We start from the raw sequence: 26,880 nt of genomic DNA on the forward strand, positions 1-26,880 counted from the left end.
GGGGAATTCCCTCCTGTCTAATGTCACCTCTATGATTTCTTCCCCTCATCCGCTCCACTCCATCCACATGTACCTTCCGTGTGGGGACATCTGTCTGTGCTCTTGTCTCAGATTTCGCAGTGTCTCTTCTCTTTGACAGAACACTTTCCTTCCAGGTAGCAAACTGGTTCCTTCCCCCCCCCCCTCATATTTTTACTCAAATCTAATAAAGGGCGAATATTTTCTTAACCATCTATTTAAAGGAAATGCTTAACTCCAACATGCCTTTAAAATAGATACATAGAATTTCATTACTATTAATTATTATGTGTGGCGGACATTTTATTAATTATGTGTGGGAGTGGACATACGATTTTATTGTTAGTTATGTGTGGGGGATGGATATATAATTTGACTATTAATTATGTGTGTGGGGTGGATATGTACAGGAGAATGCAAGTGCTGTTGGTATTCAAAGGCACCTGCAGCGGTTGTTACAGGCAGTTATGAGTGTTGGGAACAGGTCCTCTGCAGGAGAACTGTGCTCTTTAATCACAGATTCATCTCCCGTGCCTCGTCCAGTTTGCCTCTTCTCAGGAGCCCTTGCCGGCCCTGAAATCCCATAAATTCTATTTACTTATTTGGCTTTTGTACCCACAACACTTTACTTAGTTCTTTCCTCTAACCAGGAAGGTGTTCCATAGCGTTCTGCTGAATTGAATACGTGAATGAATGAAACTCCGCCTCTGCCCTTCAAGTCACTTCCGCACAGAAGCCAGCCAAGGGACAGAGCAAGTGGCTACACTTGTGTTACTAAGAGGCCAGCAGAGGCCCCCAGATCTACAGCTGCCCGCAAGGTCGTCTAGCGGGCGCGGAGGACAGGGGCGGGACTGGGCGGGGCCGGGGGCGGGGCCCGGAGGGGCGGGGCCGGACGCCTGCGCCATAAAGCCCGCTGCGCGCACTGGCACTGACTTGCTGCGCGCTGCCGCTCCTCTTCCTTTCCTCTTCCGTGCACATCCTGCTCCGTGTACCTTTTGGGTCCCGCCATGGCTGCGCTTACCCGGAACCCGCAGTTCCAGAAGCTGCTGGAGTGGCACCGCTCGAACTCTGCCAACCTCAAGCTGCGCGAACTTTTTGAAGCGGATCCGGAGCGCTTCAACCACTTCAGGTGCACGCACGGGGTCGGGGCTCCCGGGACCCCCAGCCGCCCCGCAGGACCCAGGCCGGGGCCGCACTTTGTCCTTGATGCCTCCTTGGAGTGGGTACTTGGGACCCGCGTGCTGGCCAGAGGGCCGAGGCTGCTTAGTCATTAGGAGGAATCGGCTCCTCCTTGGGGACCCTCTCGCCCCCGCCTCTCAGTCTCAGCCATTTAAATAGGGATTTCTAACCGCCCGTGAGGAGGAGCCGTCGCTGGCGCGACCGGCACGAGAGAGCTGTCCCCTCCCACCTGCTCCTAGTGGGCTTTGGTCGGGTAGGGTGGGTAGGCTGAGATTTCCTGGGAGCCACGGTGTAAAAATAGACCGGCGGAGGCACGATGTAGAAGCCAGAGAGACTTGTGAACGCCTGCAAAATAGAAGGGAGGGTGGAAGAAATCTTACGTGTGATGCCTCCCAGCATGCCTTGTCACTGATGCTAGGAGGCAAGGGACATGGGATGGCCACCTGTGGTTCCTCACTGGAAGTCCCTGATACCTCTCCATGGGGGAAACTGCGGTTCTGCAGGGCAGCTGCACCCTCCTCCATCTAAACCACGCTTCTGGCTCAGGATCTGCCTACATCTTGGCTTCCTGCACTGTACTGCTACAGGTTAGCCTCTGTGGCCAGGCACTGGCCCTGGGGTGCGACCAGCAGCTTCCCCATCTTCTTGCAGCTTGAACCTCAACACCAACCATGGGCATATTCTGGTGGATTACTCCAAGAACCTTGTGAACAAGGAGGTGATGCAGATGCTGGTGGACCTGGTAAGGCTCTGATTGGGGAACTGGGATGTCTGGTTTGAGTATGGGAGCCTGGGGTTTGTTTTGGGTTCTAGGTCTAGGTGTGGAGTGGTATCCCTGGGTTCTCCGGGCCCTGCTCTTTAAGCAGACAGTGGGAAAGGAATCTGGCTATGAATGAACATCCGTCATCCTCACTGTGGGAGGGGGATGGTTGGACTTGGGATAGACAATGAGGATAGGATACAAGGCCTCAGTGGCTTCTCTTCCTAGGCCAAGTCCAGAGGCGTGGAGGCCGCACGGAGCAACATGTTCGGTGGTTCGAAGATCAACTACACCGAGGTGAGCAGTTCCCCACCCCGGGCCTCTTCCTTCCCTTTGCCCACGAGACCGCTATCAGCATCACCCCGTGTCTTCACCCTTACTCTTAAGCAATGCTTTTGCCTCATGAAGGTGCTAAAGGCTTTTCTTCGGGCACGGGGGGGGGGGGGTGTTGCAGAGCGTTGGGGTGTGGCTTCTTTTGAGACTGGCAGTCTGGACTTGGCAAGCAAATTGGCACTGTTCTGGTGTCCAGGGAGGGATTTGCCTAAGGCTGGCTGAGACATTCTCTTGGAGGGAAAGAAACCTTGATACTCCGATGGATCCTTGCTCCTGGGTGTACTGTTGACAAGGGGAATAATGTCACCAAAGCCCTTAGTTTCTTTGGCTGTAGGAGTAAATAGGAGGGTAAGAAAAGGGTTGGAAAATCCTGGCCCTGACTTGGTGTGGAAGCCTTCAGGCATAGTAAACACTCCACCCTGAGAATTCCACGCCGAGAATTCTCAGTGTGGATTTTTTTTTTTTTTCTCTAGAAAATATTATTTTACTGAATGACCCGAGTTCCACCCCGTTTTGGTTTTTCTTTTTAATTTTTTTTTTCTGGATTCACATCACACACCCCAGTTCCTCTTATCTCCCTGACCCCTCATATCCTCCCTCTGTCCTTGCAAACCCTCCCCCAAAAGAAAAAGTTAGCATCTACTTTTTTTTTTTTTTAAATTATGAGTGTGTGGGGTTGTGTACAGGGGTACAAGTACCTAGAGAGCTGCCAGGTTCTTCCAGAACTGGAGTTAGGGATGGTTGGGAGCCACCCAGTGTGAGTGTGTGTGTGTGTGTGTGTGTGTGTGTGTGTGTGCGCTGGGAATATAACTCTGGCCTTTTGGAAGAGTCGTATGTGCTCTGTTCGTTTGGTTGGTTGGTTGGTTTTTCGAGACCGTGTTTTTCTGTGTACCCCTGGCTGTCCTGGAAGTCACTACTTAGATCAGGCTGGCCTCGAACTCATAGAGATCCTCCTGCCTCTGCTTCCGCAGTGCTGGGTCTAAAGGTGTGTGCTGCCACCACCTGGCAAGCATGTGCTCTTAACTGCTGAGCCATCTCTTCAGCCCTGGGTCCTTTCTTACATGTGAGGAGGAAGGCTTAGAGGTCAGGGGTGCGATTAGAAGTGGCTGATCTCCCACTGCTGGGCTTGTGTGATACAAGGTAGGCCACAGTCAAGGAGGGCTTCCTTTGAGGGGGGAAGGTGTGCGTTTGCTTAAGGAACATGGGAAGGGATGAGACTAGATAGATAAGGTGGGTGGGGTGGCCTCAGACCCTCCCCCACACGGGGAGCCTCTCTCAGGATTGAAGTGGCTTTCCTGAGCATCTGGGACATTTGTCCCAGTGACTGCTATTGCCTTTAGCTGCCGGGGCCAGGTGAGCCGCTTGGCACCTGTTGCAGACTTCTGTTCTGGTTTTAGTTTGAGGCGGTTGTGAGGCTGGTGAGCGGGAGCTTCTGTTGCCTGTCTTGCTTCACATCCTGAGGCCTTGGGACGTTTTTTAGAAGGTGCCAGAAACAAGAAGCTCTCTCAGGGGGTGCTGAGTTTATGGCTGAAGGAGCTTATTGCTCTGATCTGTGTCCACATCACTATATGTACATCATTCAGCTTTAGTCAGGCCTTTCATGCCCTGGGGTCCTTCAGGCCCTTAGGGGTTGTTTCAGGCACCGACAGCTCCTGCTATATCTGCTTCTGACTGTTCACAGCATACAAGTTGGGGGCGGGGGTTACAGGATTTTCTGTCCTCAAGAGTCCCAGAATGGCTTTCACTCCCAGGCTCTCTGTACAAGGCACTGATTTTTTTTTCCTTTTTTTTTAATTTTTATTTTTAAAGATTTATTTAGTTTATGTATGTGGGTACACTGTAGCTGTCAGACACACCAGAAGAGAACATCGGATCCCATTACAGATGGTTGTGAGCCACCATGTGGTTGCTGGGATTTGAACTCAGAACCTCTGGAAGAGCAGTCAGTGCTCTAACCACTGAGCCATCTCTCCAGCCCCAAGACGGTGATAGTGCATGCCTGGACCTGCTTGTCCTGTGCAGAGGGCTGACTGCCACTGTCCCTTCCCCAGCTGGGACCACTCTAGCTCTAGGGAATGTGGTGCTCCTCACTGTCTGACCTTCGTGCTTCATGTGTAGGATCGGGCAGTGCTGCACGTGGCCCTTCGGAACCGATCCAACACACCCATCATGGTGGATGGCAAAGATGTGATGCCAGAGGTCAACAAGGTGCTGGACAAGATGAAGTCTTTCTGCCAGGTAAGCTAATGCTAGCCTAGACTCCTCTGACGTGTGTTCAGGAATCTGAGCCTGTAGCTATTTGTCTTAGTTGGGGTTTCTATTCCTGCACAAACATCATGACCAAGAAGCAAGTTGGGGAGGAAAGGGTTTATTCAGCTTACACTTCCACATTGCTGTTCATCACCAGAGGAAGTCAGGACTGGAACTCAAGCAGGTCAGGAAGCAGGAGCTGATGCAGAGGCCATGGAGGGATGTTACTTACTGGCTTGCTTCCCCTGGCTTGCTCAGCCTGCTTTCTTATAGAACCCAGGTCTACCAGCCCAGGGATGGCACCACCCACAATGGGCTGGGCCAGGGGTGGCACCACCCACAATGGGCTGGGCCCTCCCCCCTTGATCACTAGTTGAGAAAATGCCTTACAGCTGGATCTCATGGAGGCATTTCCTCAACTGAGGTTCCTTTCTCTGTGATAACTCCAGTTTGTGTCAAGTTGACTCAAAACCAGCCAGTATACTTTCCCTGGAGGCAGGACTTAGTCTGAGTAGCCTCCTTAGGAGGGGGTGACCTGTGTGGTTGCTGACCCTGCCATCTCTGCTAAGACCTGAATTTCCCTCAGCTCTTCTCATCCCCCAAGGTCTGGGACTATAGGTGTGCACCACCACAATCTCTTACTTGGTGCAGAGGGCGTTGGGTGCGGCTCCTCAAGCTTGAGGCTTTATGTGACAGGAAAGAGCTCTGCCAACTGAGCTACACTCTTCTTCCCTCCCCACAGCTGATGTGCAGTTTAAAGATGTAAAGCATGTCCTGGGTCTGTATTTATGCATATAACTACACCATATGTATGCATGCCCCCTTGTTTTCCTTCCTCCTGTCAGTCTTTCCTAGCAGGGTCTAACCTTGGCTAGCCTGGAACTGGCCTGTGTAGACCAGACTAACCTCAGACTCACAGAGATCTGTCTGCCTCTGCCTTCCTAGTTCTGGGATTAAAGACATACTATATACCGTGCCCGTCTGACCTCCTTGACTATCTGTGTATATGGGGTTGGGGGTGGGGCAGCATGGGTTGCCTTAGAGACCAGCTAACCTAACCTAAATAAACTTTTGTGGCCTTGGTGTATATTCCCCAGGGTAATCCTGCAAGGGTTGGCTGGCAGACGTGATTCAAGTCTGGAGCGCAGGGGTGATGCGTGGGCGGGCGCTGTGGGTGTGTGCGTGTGTGGTTGTGCGTGCCTGTATGGTGTTGGGCGTGCTCAGAGAGTGATCATCTGGTCGTCTGTAAGCGTTCTGGACTTGTGTCTGAAAGCAACTGCTCTCACATGTGTCCGGTCAAAGTCGGCTTGCCTTGGCCAAGAGCCATTTTCAGACCTGAAATTATGACCTTTATCTTAAAGGCCTGGTGACACCCGCATATAGGGCTTCCTGAGATGGGGAAAACTAGGAACCCCTGGTGGGATTCTGGCTTTCAGAATGTCCCCAATGTTTTGAATGTGAAGGATATTCCTGGCCATCTGTGTGGCAGGGTGGGAGCCCAGTATTCTGATCACACTGTGTAAGCCCAGGCTTACCGTGTGGACAGTGGGGTGTTAGTCCCCTCTAATGCTGTTGCAGAATTGACACCCCCCTTAAAGCTGGCTGTTCTGTTTGGTTGGCTAACTCCAGACTGACCAGGTATTTTTAGTTCCAAATGCACAGCTTGGATGATTCCTGTAACCCTAGCACAGGGAACCTGAAGTAGAAAGGTTTGCCCGTTCTGGGCCAGCCTGGGCTATGTGGAGAGACCCCGTGTCAAATGAAGAAGCAAACAAAGCATGTAGTCCTGGTGAAGAATTCTGCTTCCTGTGACTGATCCTCTCAAAAGTAGACAGTACAGACAGTGCTGCTGCTGCTGAGCCCAGCCCTGGGGAAGCTGAGGCCGGAGAGCTCAGAGGTCAGGGCCAGCGAGCCTACCATGTGACAGTCTCGCACTTGTAAAGAGAAATGGCTACTGTTTGAAACAATGGCTATCCCAAACTCTCACCTGCTTGTGAGGTAAATCAGTGTATCAGAATATCACTCAATAAACAGGAAATAAACCGAAAGAAAACCTCCCTGGTTTATCAGGTTTGTTAGTGACTGGCTGTATTGTCCGGCTGTCCGGTTAATTATTGGTCACACCCTATCACCCAGCACTCAGGAGGCCAGCCTGGGGCCCTGTGGTGACAAGGATTTTTAAAAAACAACAATGGCATGAGTCCTAACACCCCGTGTTCAGGAAGAAAGGCGGTGTGAACTTGCATTGGAAATGTCTTTTTTTTTTCTCATAATTTATGTGTGCGAGCGGACAGTACTTTGCTTGTGAGACTGCGGGAGAAGCTGAGCAGCTAAATATTATTTTCTGGGGTTGGAGCCAGGGCTCCTTGGTTAACAACATTGGCTGCTCTTGCAGAGGATCCGGGTTCAATCTCAGCGCCCGCGGGGTGCATCACAATTGTCTGTAACTCCAATCGCAGTGGGTCCAGTGTTTTCTTCTGACCTCTGGGCACCAGGAATACGCATAAAATAAGTCTAGAAGACCCACAAGCTTGGTGTCGTTGTCTGGAATTGATGGGATATTTTCCATGGCAGTTTTGGGGTAGCACTGGTTGGCCTGGAGCAGGCCTGCTCTGAACTCACGGAGATCCACCTGCCTTTGCCTCCTAAGGACCGTGATCAGAGGTGTGCTCCACCACACAGGGCCTTCTTGTGGCAGTCTTGATACCATCTTTTGATTTTTTTTCTTGTGTTGCTGGGGATAGAAGCCGGCGCTTTGGCATGCTAGACAAGTGTTTACCACTGAGCTACGTGCACACAGAGATGTTTGAAAAAATCTGAGTGGTGGCTCACACCTATAATCTCAGCACTTGGGAGCCTGAAGCCGGAGGGTTGTCTTGGGTTCAAGCCCAGCCTGGGGTTAGGGTTAGAACCTGTGACAAAAGAGCAAAGCTCCCTCCCTCCCCACCCCCCCACACACTCCCTTTCTCCGGAGGCCTTATATAAGCCATTACAGTAGCAGACAGAAGCAAACGGTCAGCTAAGCTAGGTGCATGCATACACAAGCCTGTTTCCTTTCACGCATCCCTCATTTGAAGATGAAGTGTGAAGACATCCACTATATGGCGATGAGCCAGGCACGGGGGAGCCGATGGAAGGACCACTTTAGAGAGAGGGAAGACAGAAGAGTTGATAGTCCTGTTGGTGTAGGTGGGCCTGTGTTTTATTTTGGAGGCAGTACCACTATGTATTTGAGGCTGGCCTGGAACACCTGACCACCCTGCCTCCATCTTCTTCCTGAGTGCCAGAAATGTAGGAATAATCCAGCAAGCAGGACAAGGCTGGGCAGTCGATTAATTCATTCTCACGGCTTGGGAATGATTCTTTAAGGCCCTTGGATCCTTTTTTTTTTCCCCCTAAGATTTATTTATTTATTTATTATATATACTGTATTATATTATATCTATTATACATTGTAGCTGTCTTCAGACACACCAGAAGAGGGCATCAGATCCCATTACAGATGGTTGTGAGCCACCATGTGGTTGCTGGGAAACGAGCTCAGGACCTCTGGAAGAGCAGTGAATGTTCTTAACCGCTGAACCATGTCTGCAGCCTGGCTTTGATTTTTTTTTTCCTCCTTTGAGATAGAGTTTCTCTCTGTAACCCTGGCTGTCCTGGAACCCACTTTGTAGACCAAGCTGGCCTCGAACTCACAGACTTGACACTGTCTGCCTCTGGAGTTCTAGGATTAAAGGCGTGTGTCACCATTCCCTGCCCATTTCTCTGAAGTTTTGGGTTTTTTTATAATGTTTATTTATTTATTATATATATGTATGTACACTGTAACTGTCTTCAGACACACCAGATCTCATTACAGATGGTTGTGGGCCATCATGTAGTTGCTGAGATTTGAACTTTGGACTCAGTGTTCTTAACCACTGAGCCATCTCTCCAGCCCTGTCTGAAGTTTTAGAAGACCTTTGTAGACAGGGTCTCATGTAGTCCAACTCGATCTGACATTGGACTCCCGTTCTCTTGCCTTTGGAGTGCTGGAATTGCAGGTGTGAGCCACCGTGCTGAGTTTATACAGTGCTAGGGAACTGAACTTGGGACTTAGTACCTGCTAGGTAGGCCCTCTATCAATTGAGATACATATACAGACCAACAAACGATTTTTGTTTTTTTTTTTTTCCTTTGTTTAATTTTGAGACAGGGTTTCTCAACATAGCCCTGGCTGTGTTGGAACTCACTCTGTAGACCAGGCTGGCCTGGAACTCAGATCCTCCTGCCTCTGCCTCCCGATTGCTGGGATCGCAGGCATATACATAATTCAATTCTGTCTCAAACCGTATGGGGTGGGGATTAAGCTCAGTAGTAGAGTACTTGCCGAGTGTGTGCAAGGTCCAGGATTTGACCCACATTTATTTGGATCTCTATGTAAGAGGCTGGTTGCTTTCCCCAGTCAAGACCTGTCAAAAGCATCACTGTGAGACCACCGTGGGTTCCACTTTGGCAATGAGAACATAACAGGCTCTCTGGTTGGGAATGTTTTCATACAGAGAACGGTTTACAATACACATGCTTTTGGTCTTTGAGTAAGTAGGTTTAATAAGTACATAGCAAGCAAAAGTTAACGGCAGATAACAAAACATCGTCAAATCGGGTGCTTACAGCATCCTGCAGAGCAACTGGAGTAGCTCAATTGAGCAAGCAAAAGTAACGTTTTCAAAGCAGGTGCTTATGGTACTGAGCAGAAATGATGGGAGAGGCCCTACAGAAGTAGTTACGTCACAGTCGCTGAGTGTGAGACTGGATTAGAACATCTCAGCTTTCTGTCGGTGTGTGTGAGTGCTTGTGTGCACTTTTGTGTGTGTGTGGTGCCTATGGAGCTCAGAAAACATCAGCAGATCCCCTGGAACCAGAGTTTCAGACGTTGTAAGCTGCCATATGGGTGGGTGCTGGAAACTGAACCTGGCTCTGGAAGAGCAACTCTTGCTCTTAATGACTGAGCCATCTCTCCAGCCTTGTGCAAGCATTTTTATGCCATGAGATAAACAGGTGGCTTCTGCTTTCTGTCGCAGAGTTAGGAAGCCAAGCCTGCCTTGAGACAGGGAGTTTCGGGGGCCATTTGAAATAAACACTGGGGAGTCTGAGACAAGAAAGCCCTGCTTCCCCTAGAGTCTGTTTAAATGGTGTATAGCAGAACTACAGGGTAACATGTCACAGAATATGACAGGGATCTGGTTCTGTGCCCTCCAGAGGCTCCTGACAGGGCCTAGCAGTTGTCGTATAGCTATAGGGATACAATACAGGACACAACACTCAAAAAAAAAGGTGACATTTTTGAGCTGTGCCATTTGGGTTAATGACATCTGATTCTGTGACAGCGGGTCCGGAGTGGGGACTGGAAAGGGTACACCGGCAAATCCATCACAGACATCGTCAACATCGGCATCGGAGGCTCTGACCTGGTAAGGAGCGCCCAGCTCACCTTGGGATAGGGTGAAGGTTGGGAACAGACTCCCTAGAACCTTGCCCTCTCTTCCTGCAGGGACCCCTCATGGTGACTGAAGCTCTCAAGCCTTACTCTAAAGGAGGCCCCCGAGTCTGGTTTGTCTCTAACATTGACGGGACCCACATTGCCAAAACATTGGCCAGCCTGACACCTGAGTCTACCCTGTTTATAATTGCCTCCAAGGTACGGCACTGGGGGTGGGGGGGATGGGTGGTTGCCCTGGGCGATAGAAGTCTCAGGAAGGAGTCTGAATGGCGCTTTGTGGATCTGATTAGCACAGCTGCCCTCAGATGGTTCCCATGTCTGGCAGCAAACGGGGTTTATCTAATAAAAGCCTGAACCTGTTCAGTTTGGATTCTTGTCACAGGCCATACCCACTTTATGTGATCTTTGCCTGAGCTTGCGTGCGTGCAACCTCTGAGTCTCTTGAAAGCTAAGCAAGCACTCTACCACTGGACTGCACGCCCAGCCCTTTATGTTGAGATAGGCCTTCTCTTAGTTATTTGATAGCCTTGAATTCACACTGCCGTCCACCTTGAATTTTAGATATTCCTGCCTCAGCTTCTCTAGTACATTACAGAGAGGTTCTTGCCACCAACATGCGTCTGAAACTACCTCCTCCCCACCCTTACCCGCCTTGTATAGCCTTGGCTGTCTTGGAACTCAGAGGTCTGCCTGCCTCTGCCTCCTAAGTACTGGGTGATTTTCCTTCCTTCCTTCCTTCCCTCCTTCCTTCCTTCCCTCCTTTTTTTTTATTTTACTTTATGTGTGTGAGTGTTCCATCTCTTTATAAACCTACACACCGGACGAGGGCATCAGATCTCTTACAGATGGTTGTAAGCCTCACGTGCCTGCTGGGAATTAAACTCAGGACCTCTGGGAGAGCACACAGTGCTCTTAACCACTGAGCCATCTCTCCAGCCCCTGGTTTTCTTTCTTAACAGATCTGTCTATTCCTACCTTCTCTCTTCCTCCTCAGTTTTTTTTTTCCACCCTCTCTTTTTAGGTTTTTGAAGCAGGGTCTTTACTAGCTGAGTGTAGTCTCCTGTCTCAGCCACCTGAGTTTTGGGGATGCAGGCATGTCCCACCACACCTGACATGTTTATGCCTTTCTGATTTCAGAGCCCTGGCTTGATAACTTAGACTTTATTTATTATCCTGTACACCTTGTTTATCCTAACACACAAAATAATAAAATGTCCATTTGAGGGTCAGTAAAATGGTTTAGCAGGTAAAGGGGCTTGCCGTCAAGCCCGATGACCTGAGTTTGATCCTGAGTCCCCTATGGTTGAAGACAATTATTCCCAAAAAGTTGTCTCCTCATCTCCACCACATGTACCTGTGGCACTCTCATGCCTGTACACACACACACACACACACACACACACACACACACACACACACACACACGTACACACACGTACACACTGAATAAATGTAATAAAGTTGAAAAGTAGAATTCCCATCTGAATTGTGAGACCCAGCCTAGGCCGGACTGAAGAAAGCTCAGTGTATACTCAGCCCCTCTCTGGGTGATGCCTGGGGGTTTTGTGGAGAGGGGGGGTCCTTCCGTGCTTAGATGTAATAATAGGGTGCTGCTGGAGGTGCTGCTGTGACGTATGCTTGTGGATGCCTATAGCATGTGTAGCTGATGAGTAGCCAGTGTGACCTCTGCTGCCCATCCTGGACTGTGCTGACCGCCACACCTTCCATTACAGACCTTCACCACCCAGGAGACCATCACCAACGCAGAGACAGCAAAGGAGTGGTTTCTTGAAGCCGCCAAGGATGTGAGTGGGCGGGGTCTCCTGGAGGCGGTGGGTGGGTGGGTGTCCTGAGTTCTTTCACAGAGTGCAGTATGTGTTCCTTCCCCCTCCCTCAGTTGCCCTTTCTGCTGAGGTATAAACAGGAGGAGGCCTTTCTGGCTTCTTTTCCTTACAGCTTTGGCATTAGCAGAACCTGCTCCAACTGTCTAAGAGCCCTTTCTTCCTTCTATTTATTTTTAACAGTTTCCATGTTGGGACTGAGGATCCTTTCTTTAAGTCCCCTTAGCTTTCGTATCATCTTTCTTCCCAGGAACCACACCCATCTACACTTTACTCCTTGGCCGCGCTTGTGGCTATTACACAACTTTTTTTGATTTATGGCATGGTCTTGCTATGCAGTCCAGGCTGGTCTTGGAACTCATGGCAATCCTCCAGCCTCAGTCTCCTGAGTGTTAGGATTATAGTCATGAACCAACAGCTTCAGGGCCAAAGAGAGGATAGTTAGTCCTGTGTAGAATCTGGTTTTCTCCAGATGGGGCATCTCCACCCTTAGGGATGGGTTTGGTATAATCTGCTTCTGTCTCTTGTAGCCGTCCGCAGTTGCAAAGCACTTTGTCGCCCTGTCTACGAACACGGTAAGTGCACGCCCTTGTGGGAAAAATCCCAGAATCTACCAGGTTCAGTTGTCTAGTTCGGGGCAGCCTCGTGGCTGGGGTGCTGGTGTAGAAGGCTCACTGAGATCCAGTTGGCCTTTCCTACTGTCTCTCTTCAGTCTCTGTAATCCTGAGGAAGCACAGGCAGTCAGGGGGAAAATGTCCTCCCGTATCTTCCAGGCCAGACTGATGCGTACGTCTCCCTGGCCTCCTGCCCACCTCCTGCACCCTGCCCACATAGGATGTGCAGAAATCTTGTTCCTCCCTTAAAGCTCTTAGGCCTGGTAAACGAATGTGCTTTTTTTGTTGTTGTTGTTGTTTTGTTTTGAAATGGTTTTTACATATATCCTTGGCCATCCTTGGCACTTCTCTGTAGACTATGCTGGCCTCAAACTCACAGAAAACCACCCGCCTCTGCCTCTGCTGGGATTAAAGGCCTACGCCGCCACCATTCACTTACTTCTCTTTTTTTAAGATGTATTTTTCGTGTATGCCGGTATACCACATGCATGTCAGGTGCCCACAGAGATCAGAAGGAAGCATTAGATCCTCTGGGACTAGAGGTTGGGGATGGTTGTAAACCACCCTACTGGGAATCGAACCTCGGTCCTCTATAAGAACAAGTGCTCCTAACCACTGAGCCATCTTTCCAGTGCTCGATGTAACTTCTTTTAAATTATTATTTTCTTTTATTATTTTGCATGTGTGTGTACGTGATATCTGTGGGCACACACGCCACTGGAGGTCAGAGGTCAACTCTGTGGTTCTCTCCTGCCTCTATTATGTGGGTTCATGGGATCAAACTCCGATCTCTAGGCTTCTGCAGTAAGTGCCTTTACTTTGAACCATCTAGCAGCTAGCCCTAGATAAGAGCTTTTTTGGCAGGGATTGTGTAGCTCTGGCTGTTCTTGAACCCCCAGAGAGCCACCCACATTTTCTTCCTAAGTGCCGGGATTAAGGCATTTACTACATTGCCTGCCATGCCTTTGTGAGCCACCATGTGGTTGCTGGGATTTGAACTCAGGACCCCTGGAAGAGCAGCCAGTGCTCTTAACCACTGAGCCACCTCTCCAGCCCATAATGCTCTTACCTGCGGTATCACCCCTCCAGTATTCCCAGATTTGTGTCACTACAAGGACGGTTGAGGTGACGATGATGGGATTAGAGCCCGGATTGTGTCTGCCACCTCACAGTTGGCCTAGCCTTGAGCCTGTATGAGGTGGGGGATGCTCCGAGTGGCTCAGCAAGTCAGAGTGAGGTCTGCTCTGAGAAGCACCGCCCTGTGGCCGTGCTGTGCAAGGCCGAGCTGGGACCCACGTGTCTCAGGGCTGCTAATCTGTGCCTTGTCTGCTCTCTGTCAGCAAAGCTCAATCAGTGGACATCCCCACTGAGGAGAGGTGTATGGGGCATCTGTCTGAGCCTGCCGAGGACCTAGACACGGAGACCAAGGCTGTCTCCTTAGGGATTTCTCAGGGGGCTTCATCTTCAGGAGCAGGGCTGAGCAGTGGTCCAAGCTTTGTTGCCCCGTCTGGGAAATGGCCTCTGGGTTTGAGTGTCAGATGTTGGGGGGGGGGCGGCTGGTCTACATTCTGGTCCCTACACACCAAGAGGAGGTTCTGGACCCCCGGTTGTTGGAGGGGAGCTAGCTTGGTGTGCAGTTCTGAGTGAACAATTTTGGGTGTTACCCTCGACTCAGAGCCTACTCCCTGGGCATGGAAGGAAGGTGAGGGGTTCCCGGAGTTTGTCATTCCTCCCTCCCTGCAGTGCCTCTTACTTTCTAACAGACATTCCCTCGCCTCTCCTTCCTTCGTATATTCCAGGTCAAAGTGAAGGAGTTTGGAATTGATCCTCAAAACATGTTCGAGTTCTGGGATGTAAGTACGGGCACCTTGTGCTGTGTGCTTGGTGTGTCCTTTGCCGAGTCACAGGAGGGTCCTGTGAGGTCAGGTCAGCATTTATTAAGCACTTGCTGCATGTTCGACTCCCTTGGGGAAAGGCAGAGAGACCCTTAGGGGAGGCTCAGTCTGCGGGCCAGTTCCTAGTTTACAAGGAGAAACGATACTCCCCTGGGTGCCTTCCAGCACACCCACTGTGAAGTAACCAGAGCCAGGCCTCTCCATTAGCCGAGGTGAGTTATTCTCAGGTGTGACCTTTCTCCAGGCTGCAGCCACGGTCGATAAAGGCTGAAGGGCAGGGTAAGGCAGGTCCCGGACCTGGCAGGCTGTGAAGAAACCGGAAGGAACAGCTGAAGTGGGGCAGGGAGGAGACGGTAGTCTCCGAGGCTGGGCAGCCCACTTCAAATGGTAGGCCTGCGTGCGGGTGGCCCTGCAGGTGGCAGTCCTGTGGACTCGAGCCAGGCATGACTAGGAACCTGCCTTTGCTGCGTGCTGTGAGGAGGGGCTACGAAGACTTAGGGTGCAGGGCTACCGTGCGTTTTTGGCCGTGTCCTGTGGGTGTAGTGGCTGGGCAGAGGCATGTTCTCTGACATGTCTGGGGTACACCCCAGAAGGTGGGTCATTTTCCCACCAGCCTTTGGACTGGAGGCTCTTTTCCTGTTGGCACTGTTGGCCAGATGGTAACTTTGCTTTAAAAGTTCTCAAAGACCCCTTTCTTTAAGTTACATAAAGAATGGTTTTCTTTCAGTGCCTAGGAGCTGCACATACTAAATAGTAGCAGATGACCCCTGAGCTACTCCCTCCCCATCCCCTTTTCAAGCAGTTTTGAGACAAGGGTCCAAGCTAGCCTATAGCTCACAATGTAGCTCAGGCGGGTCTTGAACTTGTCATCCTCTTGCCTTGGCCTCCTAAGGCATGCATTGCCACAGTTGATGTAATTTGTAGGAGAGATTACCCTGTGCCCTCTACTGTGTCTGAGGTAACTCCTTGGTAGACGGACCAGTTGTTACCATCTTTGGTACACACCCTGTGGTTCAGATGAGAACCCCTGTTGGGAAACTGCGGCTTCTAACAAATGTTCTCTGCCTGGTAAAGGAGGGGGGCCCTTTCCCTTTCCTTCCTAGGCTTTGGCGCCTGAACAAATGATGATGGGGAGGAGCCAATGGCCCCTGCTGGCCAGGGACCCAAACAGAGTGGGACCTCCGTTGTAACTGCCCAGTATACAGATTGATGGGACGTGACAGAGAAATTTGAGTCTTGCAGGCAGGGACAAAGAATGATATTTAGGTACACGGAGCAGGAGTTCAGGGCTGGCTGTGGAGACCTCGTGGGTCAGCATGAGAAGGGGTGTGTGTGGATGGACACTGCTCAGTGGAGGTTAATGTCAGTGGGATCCCAGGAGCAGGGCTGGGCTTTTTGGGTTACTCTCTCCGGTGAGACAGACGTCAGGCAGAGGAGTGCAGTGTTGCCTGAAGGGCCAGTCCTCAAGGCCGGTCCAGTAAGGTATGTGTGAGTACTACAGTCTGACATGACATGGCCTGGTGTGTCTGGAGGCTGGACCCGGTACAGGTACGCTGCTGAGCTTAGAGTTTCTCGGGGACAGCCTGAGTCCCACATCAGAGAACTGAGTTTGGCCTCTGAGACTGACACTCGAAGGTTTGTTTCTCTTTCTCAGGTATGTATGAGTAAGGATGTGTGTCAGTGGGTTTAGGAGAGCCCAGCTATGACACCAGCTAGGTATGCATCCCTGTCATTTTAGGAACATGAGACAGGAGGATCACAAGTTCAAGGCCAGCCTAGGCTATATAGTGGGCTCTGGGCCAGCCAGAGCTATGTAGTAAGATCTTGTTTTTAAACAACCGAAAAAGAATAGTTGTAGCAATTGAAGTCTGAAGGGCACGTGGAGAAGGACATGTAGGAAGAGGCTGGGTGGTCTCAGATGTGCTCATATTAGACTCTCTAGTAGCTTCCACAAAGGAAGGGTCAGATAGTAGTGAGCTGATTGCTCAGATGAGGTGACCCCAGGCCTCAATGTCCTTGCCAGCTCTTCTGAGGTGACACAGGCTGCTTTCTGTCATCGGGTGTGTCAGGGGTGGCCTTGTGAGGAAGGCAGAGTAGACAGGTTATTAAAAGGCAAGGCCTGGGGCGGGTAGATAGGCCAGACACAGGCAGGGACACTTGAGGAACTGTGTCATTAGGTGCATGAAACATAAAGGTTGGGAGACCATGGCCTTCAGAGTCACGCCGTGGAAGCAGGAAACCCTGAGGTTTGGCTTGGCAAATAGCATTTGTTCGGGCGAATGGTAGAGTCTGTTCTAATGTGGTGCCATGGCTGAGGACTCAGTAGCCGGGATCAGACAAAAGTGAGTGGTTGGGTTTTCCCCTGGAACTCGAGGAGCCAGGCTAGGCCCACGTAAGTAGAGCATGTCACGCCAAGGGGTGGGAGATAGCACTCCTTGGCGTGGTCCAGCCCCCAGCATCACGTGAAATAGGAGGGGAACTGACAGGTGGAGGAGCTAAGTCTCCCAAATCGGAGCTGAAGTGCCGTGATTGAAGCCAGGCCAAAGGCGTGTGGCCAAGCGGTCCCTGGGTAGTTCTGGTAGTCCACGGGTAGTTAGTTCGGGGTATCAGAGATGGAGCGTACCATCCATCCATAAAGTGCTGAGTCAGGTTCTTACAGGTGTATGCATTATCACTGGCAAGAGGTGGCTTCCTGGTCTTCTAGGTAAGGTACGGGAGAGGCTGCTGAGGTCACACCCTAGCCTCAAACCCCAAGTCTGCCGAACTTGGCTATGCACAGTGAGAGTTTATCAGGTAACCTCGTCTGTGGAACTGGTAGAAAGATTGGTTGATTGTGAGACACTGCCGTCAGTCAGCAAATCCTCTCTCGGGTCAGTCTGGCTGAGCAAAGTGGGCAGAGCCAGTCTGTCGGATGTGGCCTCCGAACCAGAGAAGAATTGATCTTTGAGGTGCTGTATGAGGAAATGAAGGTGAGCGGAACGCACGTCTGAGAGGAGAGAGGGGGGCGTGAGGTATGGTGGGAGTGGCGGTCTCTGGGTTTTCCGGGTATGGTCATGCCCAGTGTAGGAAACTTCACCTGGTAATGTTGAAGTGTGGCCGGATATGGGAACACGGAGGTCAGTTTCATGGGTAAGGCCAGGCACGAGGTTGGCTTTTCGGGTCCGTCAATCTGGAGTGAGATTAGCAGGTTGGTAGGTAAGCTTTTGTTCATGAGAGCCCATGGAGGCCGTGCTGGTGAGATAGGAAGTCATAGTCAAACCCGGGGAAGAAAGTAGCTGGCCTGTCGGGTGCATGGAGTGTGTGCCTTCAGGGTCAGGTAGACATGAAGATCTGAAGGCCCAGGAGCACATACAGGTAAAGCAGAGCTAGCCCATTGGGTATGGTCCGGTGAGCTGAGGCATGTTTTCCTGGCCTTCTGGGTATGGTCTGAGCCATGGTCAACATCCTGTTGGGTACCCCTGGTTCACCAAGGACATGCAGAGGACCCCGGTACACAGTGTATCTATCAGTAGGCAGAACTCGCTCTGTAGTCCAGGCTGGCTTCCAACTCAGAGGTCCGCCTGCCCCTGCCTCCCAAATGCTGTGGTTAAAGGTGTGTTCCGTCACACCCAGCCTGTTGGATGCAGTTTTGAAGTGAGGATTAGAACTGAAGTGTCTGTGGGCGACACTGGCTTATCAGATGTGCTCTGGAGGACCAGCATCAGAGGTAGGCAGGATCTGCCAGGTGTAGACCACTGAGGCCCAAGGAATTGAACACAGGTAGGTGTTGGGTCCAGTCAAAGGTAGGAATTGCCTCTGAGTCTTGATGGGGGTAGACACTGAAGAAGTGAGGTCAAGGTCAAGGTGATTTGAGAAGCCAGGGCCATGCCAGGTATGCTCTGGAGAGGCAGGCTCACATACTGCTCGGTGGAGCCGGCCAGATGTGGTCTGAGGACCTAAGGGTCCAGCACAGATGGGTGGACCTGGTCTTCCAGATGAGAATTGAGCTAAAATCAAACACAGAGAGTCGGAACTGGTCTGGGAGGCTAGGGCAGGAGAGCCTCTTAAACACGTAGTACTGTTCAAGTGCTGTTCATCTGTCAGGTAATCTGCAAACCCTAATTTGAATGTACATATATATATATATATATATACAGTCCTCTAAGCAAGGACTTTGGAGCTAGAAGTATACACCTGGGATTATTCAGTCCGTGGCAGGGACGTGTCAGCCTGCATCACCGAGGTAAGGCCCAAGTGTGGTTGAGTAAGTCTCACCTCAGGAGGGCCCTGTGGATCGCACGTGTTGGGATGGTGCTGTGGTTGAGCCAAGGCTGGTGGTGCTGGATGGGTATGTGAGGAACGAGAAGCTCTGCTAGACTTGGAGACGGTTGGCGTCACAGCACGGTGCGTAGAGCTGGGTCCCCACAAAGGTTAAGGAGTCTTAACTTGCTCCTAGGGAAGATGGACCTGCGACTGTTGGCTTAGGTAGAGAGTCAAGATTGGGCGGTGGCATTGCCGTATCCATGGAGATGGATACAGGTAGGTGGAGCCAGGCCTCCCAGGCTTCCCTTGTCAATCTTTGGATCCAAGAAGAGGTGTCCTTATCACCTGGGCTCAGACACTAAAGTACCCTAGGCTTGTTGAAGTGAAATGTGTGGGGCAGCCTAGCCCAGAGATACGTTTGTGGCTGGCCAGACCTGTGGGATTGGTCAGACGCAGTTGTGTAAGAGAAACGCAGCGGGGCTGGTGAGATGGCCCAGCAGGTTCGGACGCCCAGTCACCTGAACTGCATTCCTGAGACCCACATATCGAGAGGAGAATGAAGGACCTTCGTACACACACGGAGACACCCCAAACTACTGAAATAGAACAATTTAGAAGAAAAAACAAAGCATTAAGGCACCTATGTCTAACCCTAATACTCAAGAGGCCAAGACCATGTCATGAGAGACCTTGACACAAAACATGGAGGGAGGGAAGAAAGGCAGGCAGGCAGGCGAAACAACCAGTTGTAGCAGTATGTCTGGGTCAGCCTGGAGGTCAGATAGAGGAGGTGGGGTGCTCTAAGCTAGTCCACCACTGTCCTCACCAGTCGAGGCTTGGAGCTGTTGCAGAGATCTGGGGATCTTCAGCCCCCTAGTCTGTAGTCGCTGGTGCGTGGTCTTTGGCCTCTCTTTCTCTTTGGCGTATAGTCTGAGTCACCCTAGGGATACTCATGGTGCAGTGTGAGGGCTCAGAGGCTTGGGCCAGCCCTGCCTGGAATTGCTAGACAAGTGACTCTCACCTTCTCTCAGCTGAGGCCAGAAGCTTGTCAGGCAGGACGGCCGACCACTCCACTCCCGTTCTAAAACTGAGTCTGCTAGGCAAGATCTGAGAGCCCGTGTCACACCTAATGAGGCCCGTGAGACGGGCGCTGTGGTTCGTTATTTATTGTCCAGAGGGACATGGACTGTCTTTCACGGTCTTTTAGTTCCGCCTGTGGGAACTTCCTGTGTTGACCCTCTTCAGCCCCTGTCTCATCATCTCAGGACAACCTCAGGGTCCTCGGGCGTTTCTCTACCTTCATTTGAGCCTAGCTCTTTGACTGCAGTTCTCCAGCTTGGCCTCTCACCCTTCCTCACATTACACCCTGTGCTGAGCTTCCTCGAAGCCTGTCACCTCAGGCCTCCAGAAGATACATCCAAACAACTAACAGATACGTGGTCTAGCACCTCTCCTTACCAACTAGTGACGTTCTGGTCCTGTGTCAGCCTGAGAGACTTTAAAGGAAGTCGCTCCTGTTGTTTCCTGTGAGTTTCTAGTTCTCTGTTGTAAAAGGCTACTCCTGCCACAGGACTTGTCACTGCCACTCTGGGGTGCTTCTCTGGATGACAGTGTTTAGTCAGATCCCAGGAAGACACTGGTAGGAAGGAGGCTGTCTGGGTCTGTCCGTGGCTGAGGAGACAGGGAGGCACAGGTTTGAGGTTTGGGGTCTGTTCGTATCTGAGGGCCTGGGTCCTGGGTCTCTTAGTGTTTCATCTGGTAAGTTCGGGCGAGGTACGAGTGCTTGGTCGGCCAACATCTGAGGAGATGGGCTTGCGAACAGGTATGGAGGTCTGTGTAGGCCTGCATCTAAGGAAACAGGTTTGGCACAGATTGGAAGCCCTTTTGGGCAGCACTGAGGAAGTAGGAACTACCACAGGCCATGTTGAGGCAACTTAAGCACAGGTACAAAGCCCTGGCTCTGTCAACACTGAGAAGGCAAAGCTGTCTGCCAGTGCTGAGGAGACGGGAGCTGACGGATGACAGAGGTTTGAGGCCTTTGGTCTGCCGGGAAGAAAAGGCCAACCATGGTCACATCTTGACTCTTCAGCAGTGGCTTTGATTGGTCCCATGTGGAGAGTCACTAAGACTGCCTGCCGACTTGCTAGGAAGAGTTGGGTTGGGTCAAGCCCTACAAGCTGTACCCCGTGGAAGAGTGGCTTCCCAGGGACAGGTGTGGCAGGGGGCAGGGGGTAGGGTGTGCCTGCCCCCCTTTAATGCCCTTTCTCTCTCTCCTAGTGGGTAGGTGGCCGCTACTCGCTGTGGTCAGCCATTGGACTGTCCATCGCTCTGCATGTGGGTGAGTGTGTTCCCGAGTCACCTGCAGGAGGCAGTATTGCTGCATGATGGTGGCGTGTCCCTGAATTCCTCCCTTATCCCACAGGCTTCCGGCCTCTCCGCTTCTGCCTACGAGCGTGTGTCTTTTAGCACTGGGAGAAAGGACAGTAGGGTTGATAGCATGTGCAGGGCCAGTGCCGAAGAGAGAGAGGCTTTTCTTCGGGGCCCCTTTTTCTCCAGGGTCTCACTTTTCCTGGTTCCAGAAGGGACTGTAACCAACCTCCGGGAGGACATGGGGGTGGCTCTGCTGCTGACGCCGCTTTTGTGTCACAGGTTTCGACCACTTTGAGCAGCTGCTGTCCGGGGCTCACTGGATGGTAAGTGGCCTGAGACATGTATGGGTCCTGCCCCCTCCTTCCTCTCCCTGCCAGCTACTCGGCCCCAACTCACCCTGCCGTTCTTTCAGGACCAGCACTTCCTCAAGACGCCCCTGGAGAATAATGCCCCGGTCCTGCTGGCTCTACTGGGCGTCTGGTATATTAACTGCTACGGCTGTGAGACCCACGCCATGTTGCCCTATGACCAGTACATGCACCGATTTGCTGCCTATTTCCAGCAGGTACCAGCTGCCGGGCCAGGCTTTGGGAGGTCTAGTGGCAGGTTCCGGGCCCCCCCCCCCCCCCCGCCCCGATTTGCACTTGGGTATGACTGAGGTTCATCTCTGCTGCTGGGTTCATGGCACATCCTAGTAACCAAGCCTTAAATTCGTGTTATTGGCTGGATTTCACCACTGTGAGGGGCGTCCTGGATTTGTTGTGAGCATGTGTATTCCTCTTTGGCTCTCTCCTGTCGTTGCTGGTTTTTGGGTGGCGGTGTGAGCTAGCACCTGTGACCTATACTGTGGCCCAAGTGTACTTTATTCACATGGATGGATGTGTTCGGTGACCAGAGGATTTACAGCAGAACTTTGCCGTACTTGTGAACACATGCAACAAAAATTAGCACCCTTTGGGGCCTCGGACCCCGTGTCCAGCCCTATTGTTTGGTCTGGGCACACCTTCCTGCTCACAATCTCCTCTCTCCTTTTCCGTTAGCGTGTATTTGTATGTTTCTATGTGACTGAACACCACATGGGTGCAAGGTGCTCACGGAGGCCAGAAGAACTCAGTGGAACCCCTTAGAACTGGAGTTACAGGTGGCTGTGAGCTGCCTGTTGTGTGTGCTGGGAATTGAAATTGTGTTCTCTGGAAGAGCAGGAAACCCTCCTTTAACTATCGAGCCGACTCCTGTGAATGTGACTTTACTTGTCTGAGTAATTGTATCCAAGGTCTACTGCCTCCGTCTGCTGACCTAGGCCTAGTCCTGGAAGCCTCTAGCCTCTGTACAGTCTAATCTAGGCCTGAAATGTTTTTAGTCACTGAGACTCACTGCTGAATAAGCTCACCCCTCCCTAGTTCTTTGGCTGATTCAACTCAGCTGTTGTGGCTCAAACTTCTCTCCCAGCTGACTGATTCACTCTGGCTTCTCTCAGTTTCTTACTGAATTGCTCTGCTTGGCCTCATACTAACCCTAGCGATCTGTTCTAAGCTTCTGGCTCCTTCTCATTCTCTGGCTCATCCTGTCTTTACCTGTGTCTAGCTTGTTCTCTCTGTAACCTGTCTCTGTAAAACTCTCCCGGTAAAATTACATCCTTTTTTTTTTTTTTTTTGGACTGTGCCCTACGTAGCTTTCCTTTCATCTCTCCCTTTTTGTGAGAGTTGGGCATATCCTACTCTGTCAAATCTTTCTCTGGTTTGTCACTTTGTCTGCCGCTCAATTAGGGATCACTTTCAAACATGGGTTCCTCCTTCTACAAACCAGCTTTACCTTCATAGTTTGGGATTAAAGGTGTGTGCCAAGGGCTCCTGCAACAATTTTCCAAGGAGTGAACAAGTTTTGACTTCTCAATTTGCATGATTTTCTGGGTCAAGGGAGCAGTGGGCTGTCTTCCTGGGCTACCTTAGGCCACCTATAGGAAGACCAAATAAAGAGATGCTCCTCCTGCCTCCGTGTTACAACAGAAAGCTCAGGAGCCTGAGGACCCACATTTACAGGACTCCCCACATGAAGCTAATGCACCCCGGGAAGGATCCAGATAGTTTGTGACAGGCAAATCTTACAGGTAGAGGATTGAGTTTTTGTCCTCATTCCAGGGTGACATGGAGTCCAATGGAAAGTACATCACCAAGTCCGGGGCCCGCGTCGACCACCAGACAGGCCCCATCGTGTGGGGGGAGCCAGGGACCAACGGTCAACATGCGTTCTACCAGCTTATCCACCAAGGTAGGGTCCATCTGTCCTGGGCAAGTGGATGTGATGCCTGGTGAGATGGGGATGGGACATCAGGGACCTCCCACTTATAATGGCTTCCTATAGGCTTCTTGGGTGTCTTCCATGGCTTTAGGGCTGTATGGATGACTACTGTTCCCTTGCCCCTAACAGGCACCAAGATGATACCCTGTGATTTCCTCATCCCTGTTCAGACCCAGCACCCCATACGGAAAGGACTGCATCACAAGGTAAAAAGCCTATCTGGACAGTTCTTGTGCTTCTTGGGATTGTGGGGAAACCCTCCTGCCTTTCTTCTCAGCAGTTAGGTTAATTCTCTCACTGCCACAGCAGGTGACCACAAGTTTACTGCCTTGAAACACAGAAAATTAGAAGCCCAGCTAGGTTCCTATCTTATAGAAGTCATGGGCCAAACTCAAAGTGTTGGCCTGAATTACGTCCATCTATGCTACTGTGAGAAACTACTCTAAGCAAAAGCAATCTTGGGACTTAGAGGTCACAGTCCATGAATGGGGGAAGCCATGCAAGGACTTAAAGCAGAAACCATGGGGGAATGCAGTTTGCTGGTTTGTTCTCAGACTCATGCTTAGCTAGTTTTCCTGTACAGTCCTACAGTCCTAGGCATGTCCTACGTAGGAATGGTGCTGCCCACAGTGGGCTGAGCCTTCGTGTATCAATTAACAATCATGGCAATCCCCCAGAGGCTAGTCTGAACTGGGAAAACTCAATTGGAACTCCCATTTCAGGTTACTTTAGGCTGAGTCAAGTTAAGAAGTTAAAGCCTAGATAGAATACAGCCACTCTTGGAACAAAATCTTTGTTCATTCAGATTTCTGGCAGAATCTTCTCTGAGCACCAACATTCTGGCTCCTTACTGGTGGCTGAGTGTCTTTTTGTCTTGTTTTGCAACAGGGTCACACAATGCAACTCAGGCTGGCCTTGAACTTGGTAATCCTCTTGATTTGGCCTTGCACATGTAGAGATTGCAAAGTGTGTGCCTGCAGTGCTGTGATTCAACACTGTTGACTTGATTCAACTAGAAAAGGAGGGGGGGGTCAATGCCTCTTAAATGACAGTCTTTAGCAGAACCTCTTATCACGTACTGAATATTCTGCTGGGCAGCTTGGCAAGGTGGCACACACCTGTGACTGTTCAGGAGGCCAAGAAAGGATCTGCCAGTTGAGTGACTGAAAGACCAGTCTCAAATTTGAAGAAAAGATAGAGTTGTAGTTTAGCAGAGGGAACCTGGGTTCCGTCCCCTAAAAGAAGGATGGATAGTTAATCGCTGTCACTCTCCTGTGTCGTCTGATGTGGCCTCCTTCCTCACTCCAGTTGAGCTGTGAAATAAGTGGGCCATACTGGACCTGATGCCACCTCAGATGGGCTGGGCAGTCTCCGGTGCTTGCTACGGTAACTTTATGTCTCTCTTGTCAGATCCTCCTGGCCAACTTCTTGGCCCAGACTGAGGCCCTGATGAAAGGGAAGTTGCCCGAAGAAGCCAGGAAGGAGCTCCAGGCTGCGGGAAAGAGCCCAGAAGACTTGGAGAAACTCTTGCCACATAAGGTCTGCCTTGCTCCTGAACTTCAGCCTTAGGGTGACATGCAGGGGTCTAGAGGAATGGCATTGAGGGTTCAGAGTAGGGGATCCTGGTTGTCCTACACTGTAGGAGGGTCTGTTCCCCCAGAGTCAATGTCCCATGCTCTGGGATGGAGTGCCTTCTTCTTCAAAAACTTGGGGACTAGAATTAGCCTGGGGACTTTGTCCCCTGCCCGGTATCTTTTGGCAATATTCTTTATCTTCTTCCAATTCCTTTCAGATCCACCCATCCACCCAATTTATATTCTTTTGCTAGATAGATGGATGGATGGATGGATAGATAGATAGATAGACAGACAGGTCAGACAGACAGACACTGTTTCCTTGGAGTCATCTGCTACCCTTGCTCTTAGAATCTTTCCAGCTCCTCTTGTGCAGAGACCTGAGCCTTGAGGGGAGTGGTGTATATAGACACCTCATTTAGGGCTGAGTGCTCTAGAACCTCTGCCCACCGCTGAGGACATTTCTTGTTTCCTGCAGGTCTTTGAAGGAAACCGTCCCACCAACTCTATTGTGTTCACGAAGCTTACACCCTTCATTCTGGGAGCCTTGATCGGTGAGTGGGGAGGGGAAGGATGGGCTGGCTGGCTTGGGGTCACTTGGATGGGAAAAAGAGAACAAAGGGCCCTGACAGGCACCAACCATCTGCCGTGTCCTCTGCAGCCATGTATGAGCACAAGATCTTCGTTCAGGGCATCATCTGGGACATCAACAGCTTCGACCAGTGGGGGTGAGTTGCTGAGGAATCTCTGTTGTGCTTTTGGGTTGTGTCCAGCATGGGGCTTATCCTCCTCTCCCACCCTCCCCTCGCAGAGTGGAGCTGGGCAAACAGCTGGCCAAGAAAATTGAGCCGGAGCTGGATGGCAGCTCTGCCGTGACCTCCCATGATTCCTCCACCAACGGACTGATTGGCTTCATCAAGCAGCAGCGAGACACCAAGATAGAGTAGCTCCAGCTGACTGGTCCTGAGCTTTCCTCTCACTATGCACTGCATGGTCCTGCCCCTCCCCACCCACAGTGCACCACCGGGCTTGGACTACAAGGCTTTTGGGAGAAGCTGGTCTGGACTGCCATCTGCCCACTCTGTGCGCCCTCCCTGTAGAAGCAGGTGGAAGGGTTTTGACGCGTCCTGTGTTCTCTGACCTGTATTCACATCCCAGCTAGAATAAAGGCACCTAGTGGAGGCTCAGACTCTTAAGTTTACTTACGTGGTACTTTATCAACCAGGTGTTGGTTGGCTCTTTACTCAGTGGTGGGCTGGTCCAGAGTGGAGGGTTGATGGTGAAGAAGAGCGGGGGACAGCTGGGTGATGGGGGCGCACGCTTTTAGTCCCAGCACTCGGGAGGCAGAGGCAGGCCTATTTGAATTCAAGGCCAGCCTGGTCCACAGAGTAAGTTCCAGGATAGCCAAACAAAGGGCTTGGGTAAAGTAGATACCTACAGTTAGGTGATCGACTTGGTCTCTCAGTAAGTGCTCAACTCCTTCTGCTTCTCACCTTGTTGATGTGGAAAAAGTCATTCTGCTTCGTTGGGTGAGTTTTTTGTTGTTTTTGTTTTGGTTTCTTTTTGGTATCAAAACCCGGGAATGGGGCTGGAGAGATGGCTCAGTGGTTAAGAGCACTGGCTGCTCTTCCAGAGGTCCTGCGTTCAATTCTCTGCAACCACATGGTGGCTCACAGCCATCTGTAATGGGATCTGATGCTCTCTTCTGGTGTGTTTGAAGACAGCTACAGTGTACTCACATAAAATAATTAAATCTTAAAAAAAGGGGGGGAGGATTAACTCACTTACACCCTTCGAAGATGATTTTAGCAGGGTGTCATTACTGTCTTCCATTCTGGCTATCAGTGAGTCCTTGTGAGACTGGGGACAGTCCCATCATTCTGTTTTCCTCCCTGTTAATTAGGCTCACGAGATGGCCAGTGAGTAAAAGACTTGGTACATTGTAGGGAGCCGTATTGACAAAGGCCGCACCCTAAGATGGCGCTGGCTTCTGCTCTAACTAGTAAACACCTCAAGAGCACATG

At 51.0% G+C, this 26,880-nt stretch overlaps 1 protein-coding gene across 1 annotated transcript; it reads left to right on the forward strand.

The window, feature by feature from the left end:
* Positions 1–935: 935 nt before the first annotated feature.
* GPI (glucose-6-phosphate isomerase) lies at positions 936–26,045 on the forward strand. Its single transcript, XM_080908874.1, has 18 exons — positions 936–1,147; positions 1,849–1,939; positions 2,186–2,254; positions 4,409–4,528; positions 9,910–9,993; positions 10,074–10,220; positions 11,756–11,827; positions 12,394–12,438; positions 14,277–14,330; positions 20,892–20,952; positions 21,264–21,307; positions 21,397–21,549; positions 23,123–23,252; positions 23,412–23,488; positions 24,693–24,821; positions 25,335–25,410; positions 25,518–25,584; positions 25,668–26,045. The coding sequence occupies exons 1-18, from the start codon at positions 1,026–1,028 to the stop codon at positions 25,801–25,803; spliced, it is 1,677 nt and encodes a 558-aa protein (XP_080765000.1). The 5' UTR covers positions 936–1,025; the 3' UTR covers positions 25,804–26,045.
* The last annotated feature ends 835 nt before the right edge of the window (positions 26,046–26,880 follow it).

This window comes from Micromys minutus, assembly GCF_963924665.1.
Source record: "Micromys minutus genome assembly, chromosome: 32".
NCBI classification, from domain to species: domain Eukaryota; kingdom Metazoa; phylum Chordata; class Mammalia; order Rodentia; family Muridae; genus Micromys; species Micromys minutus.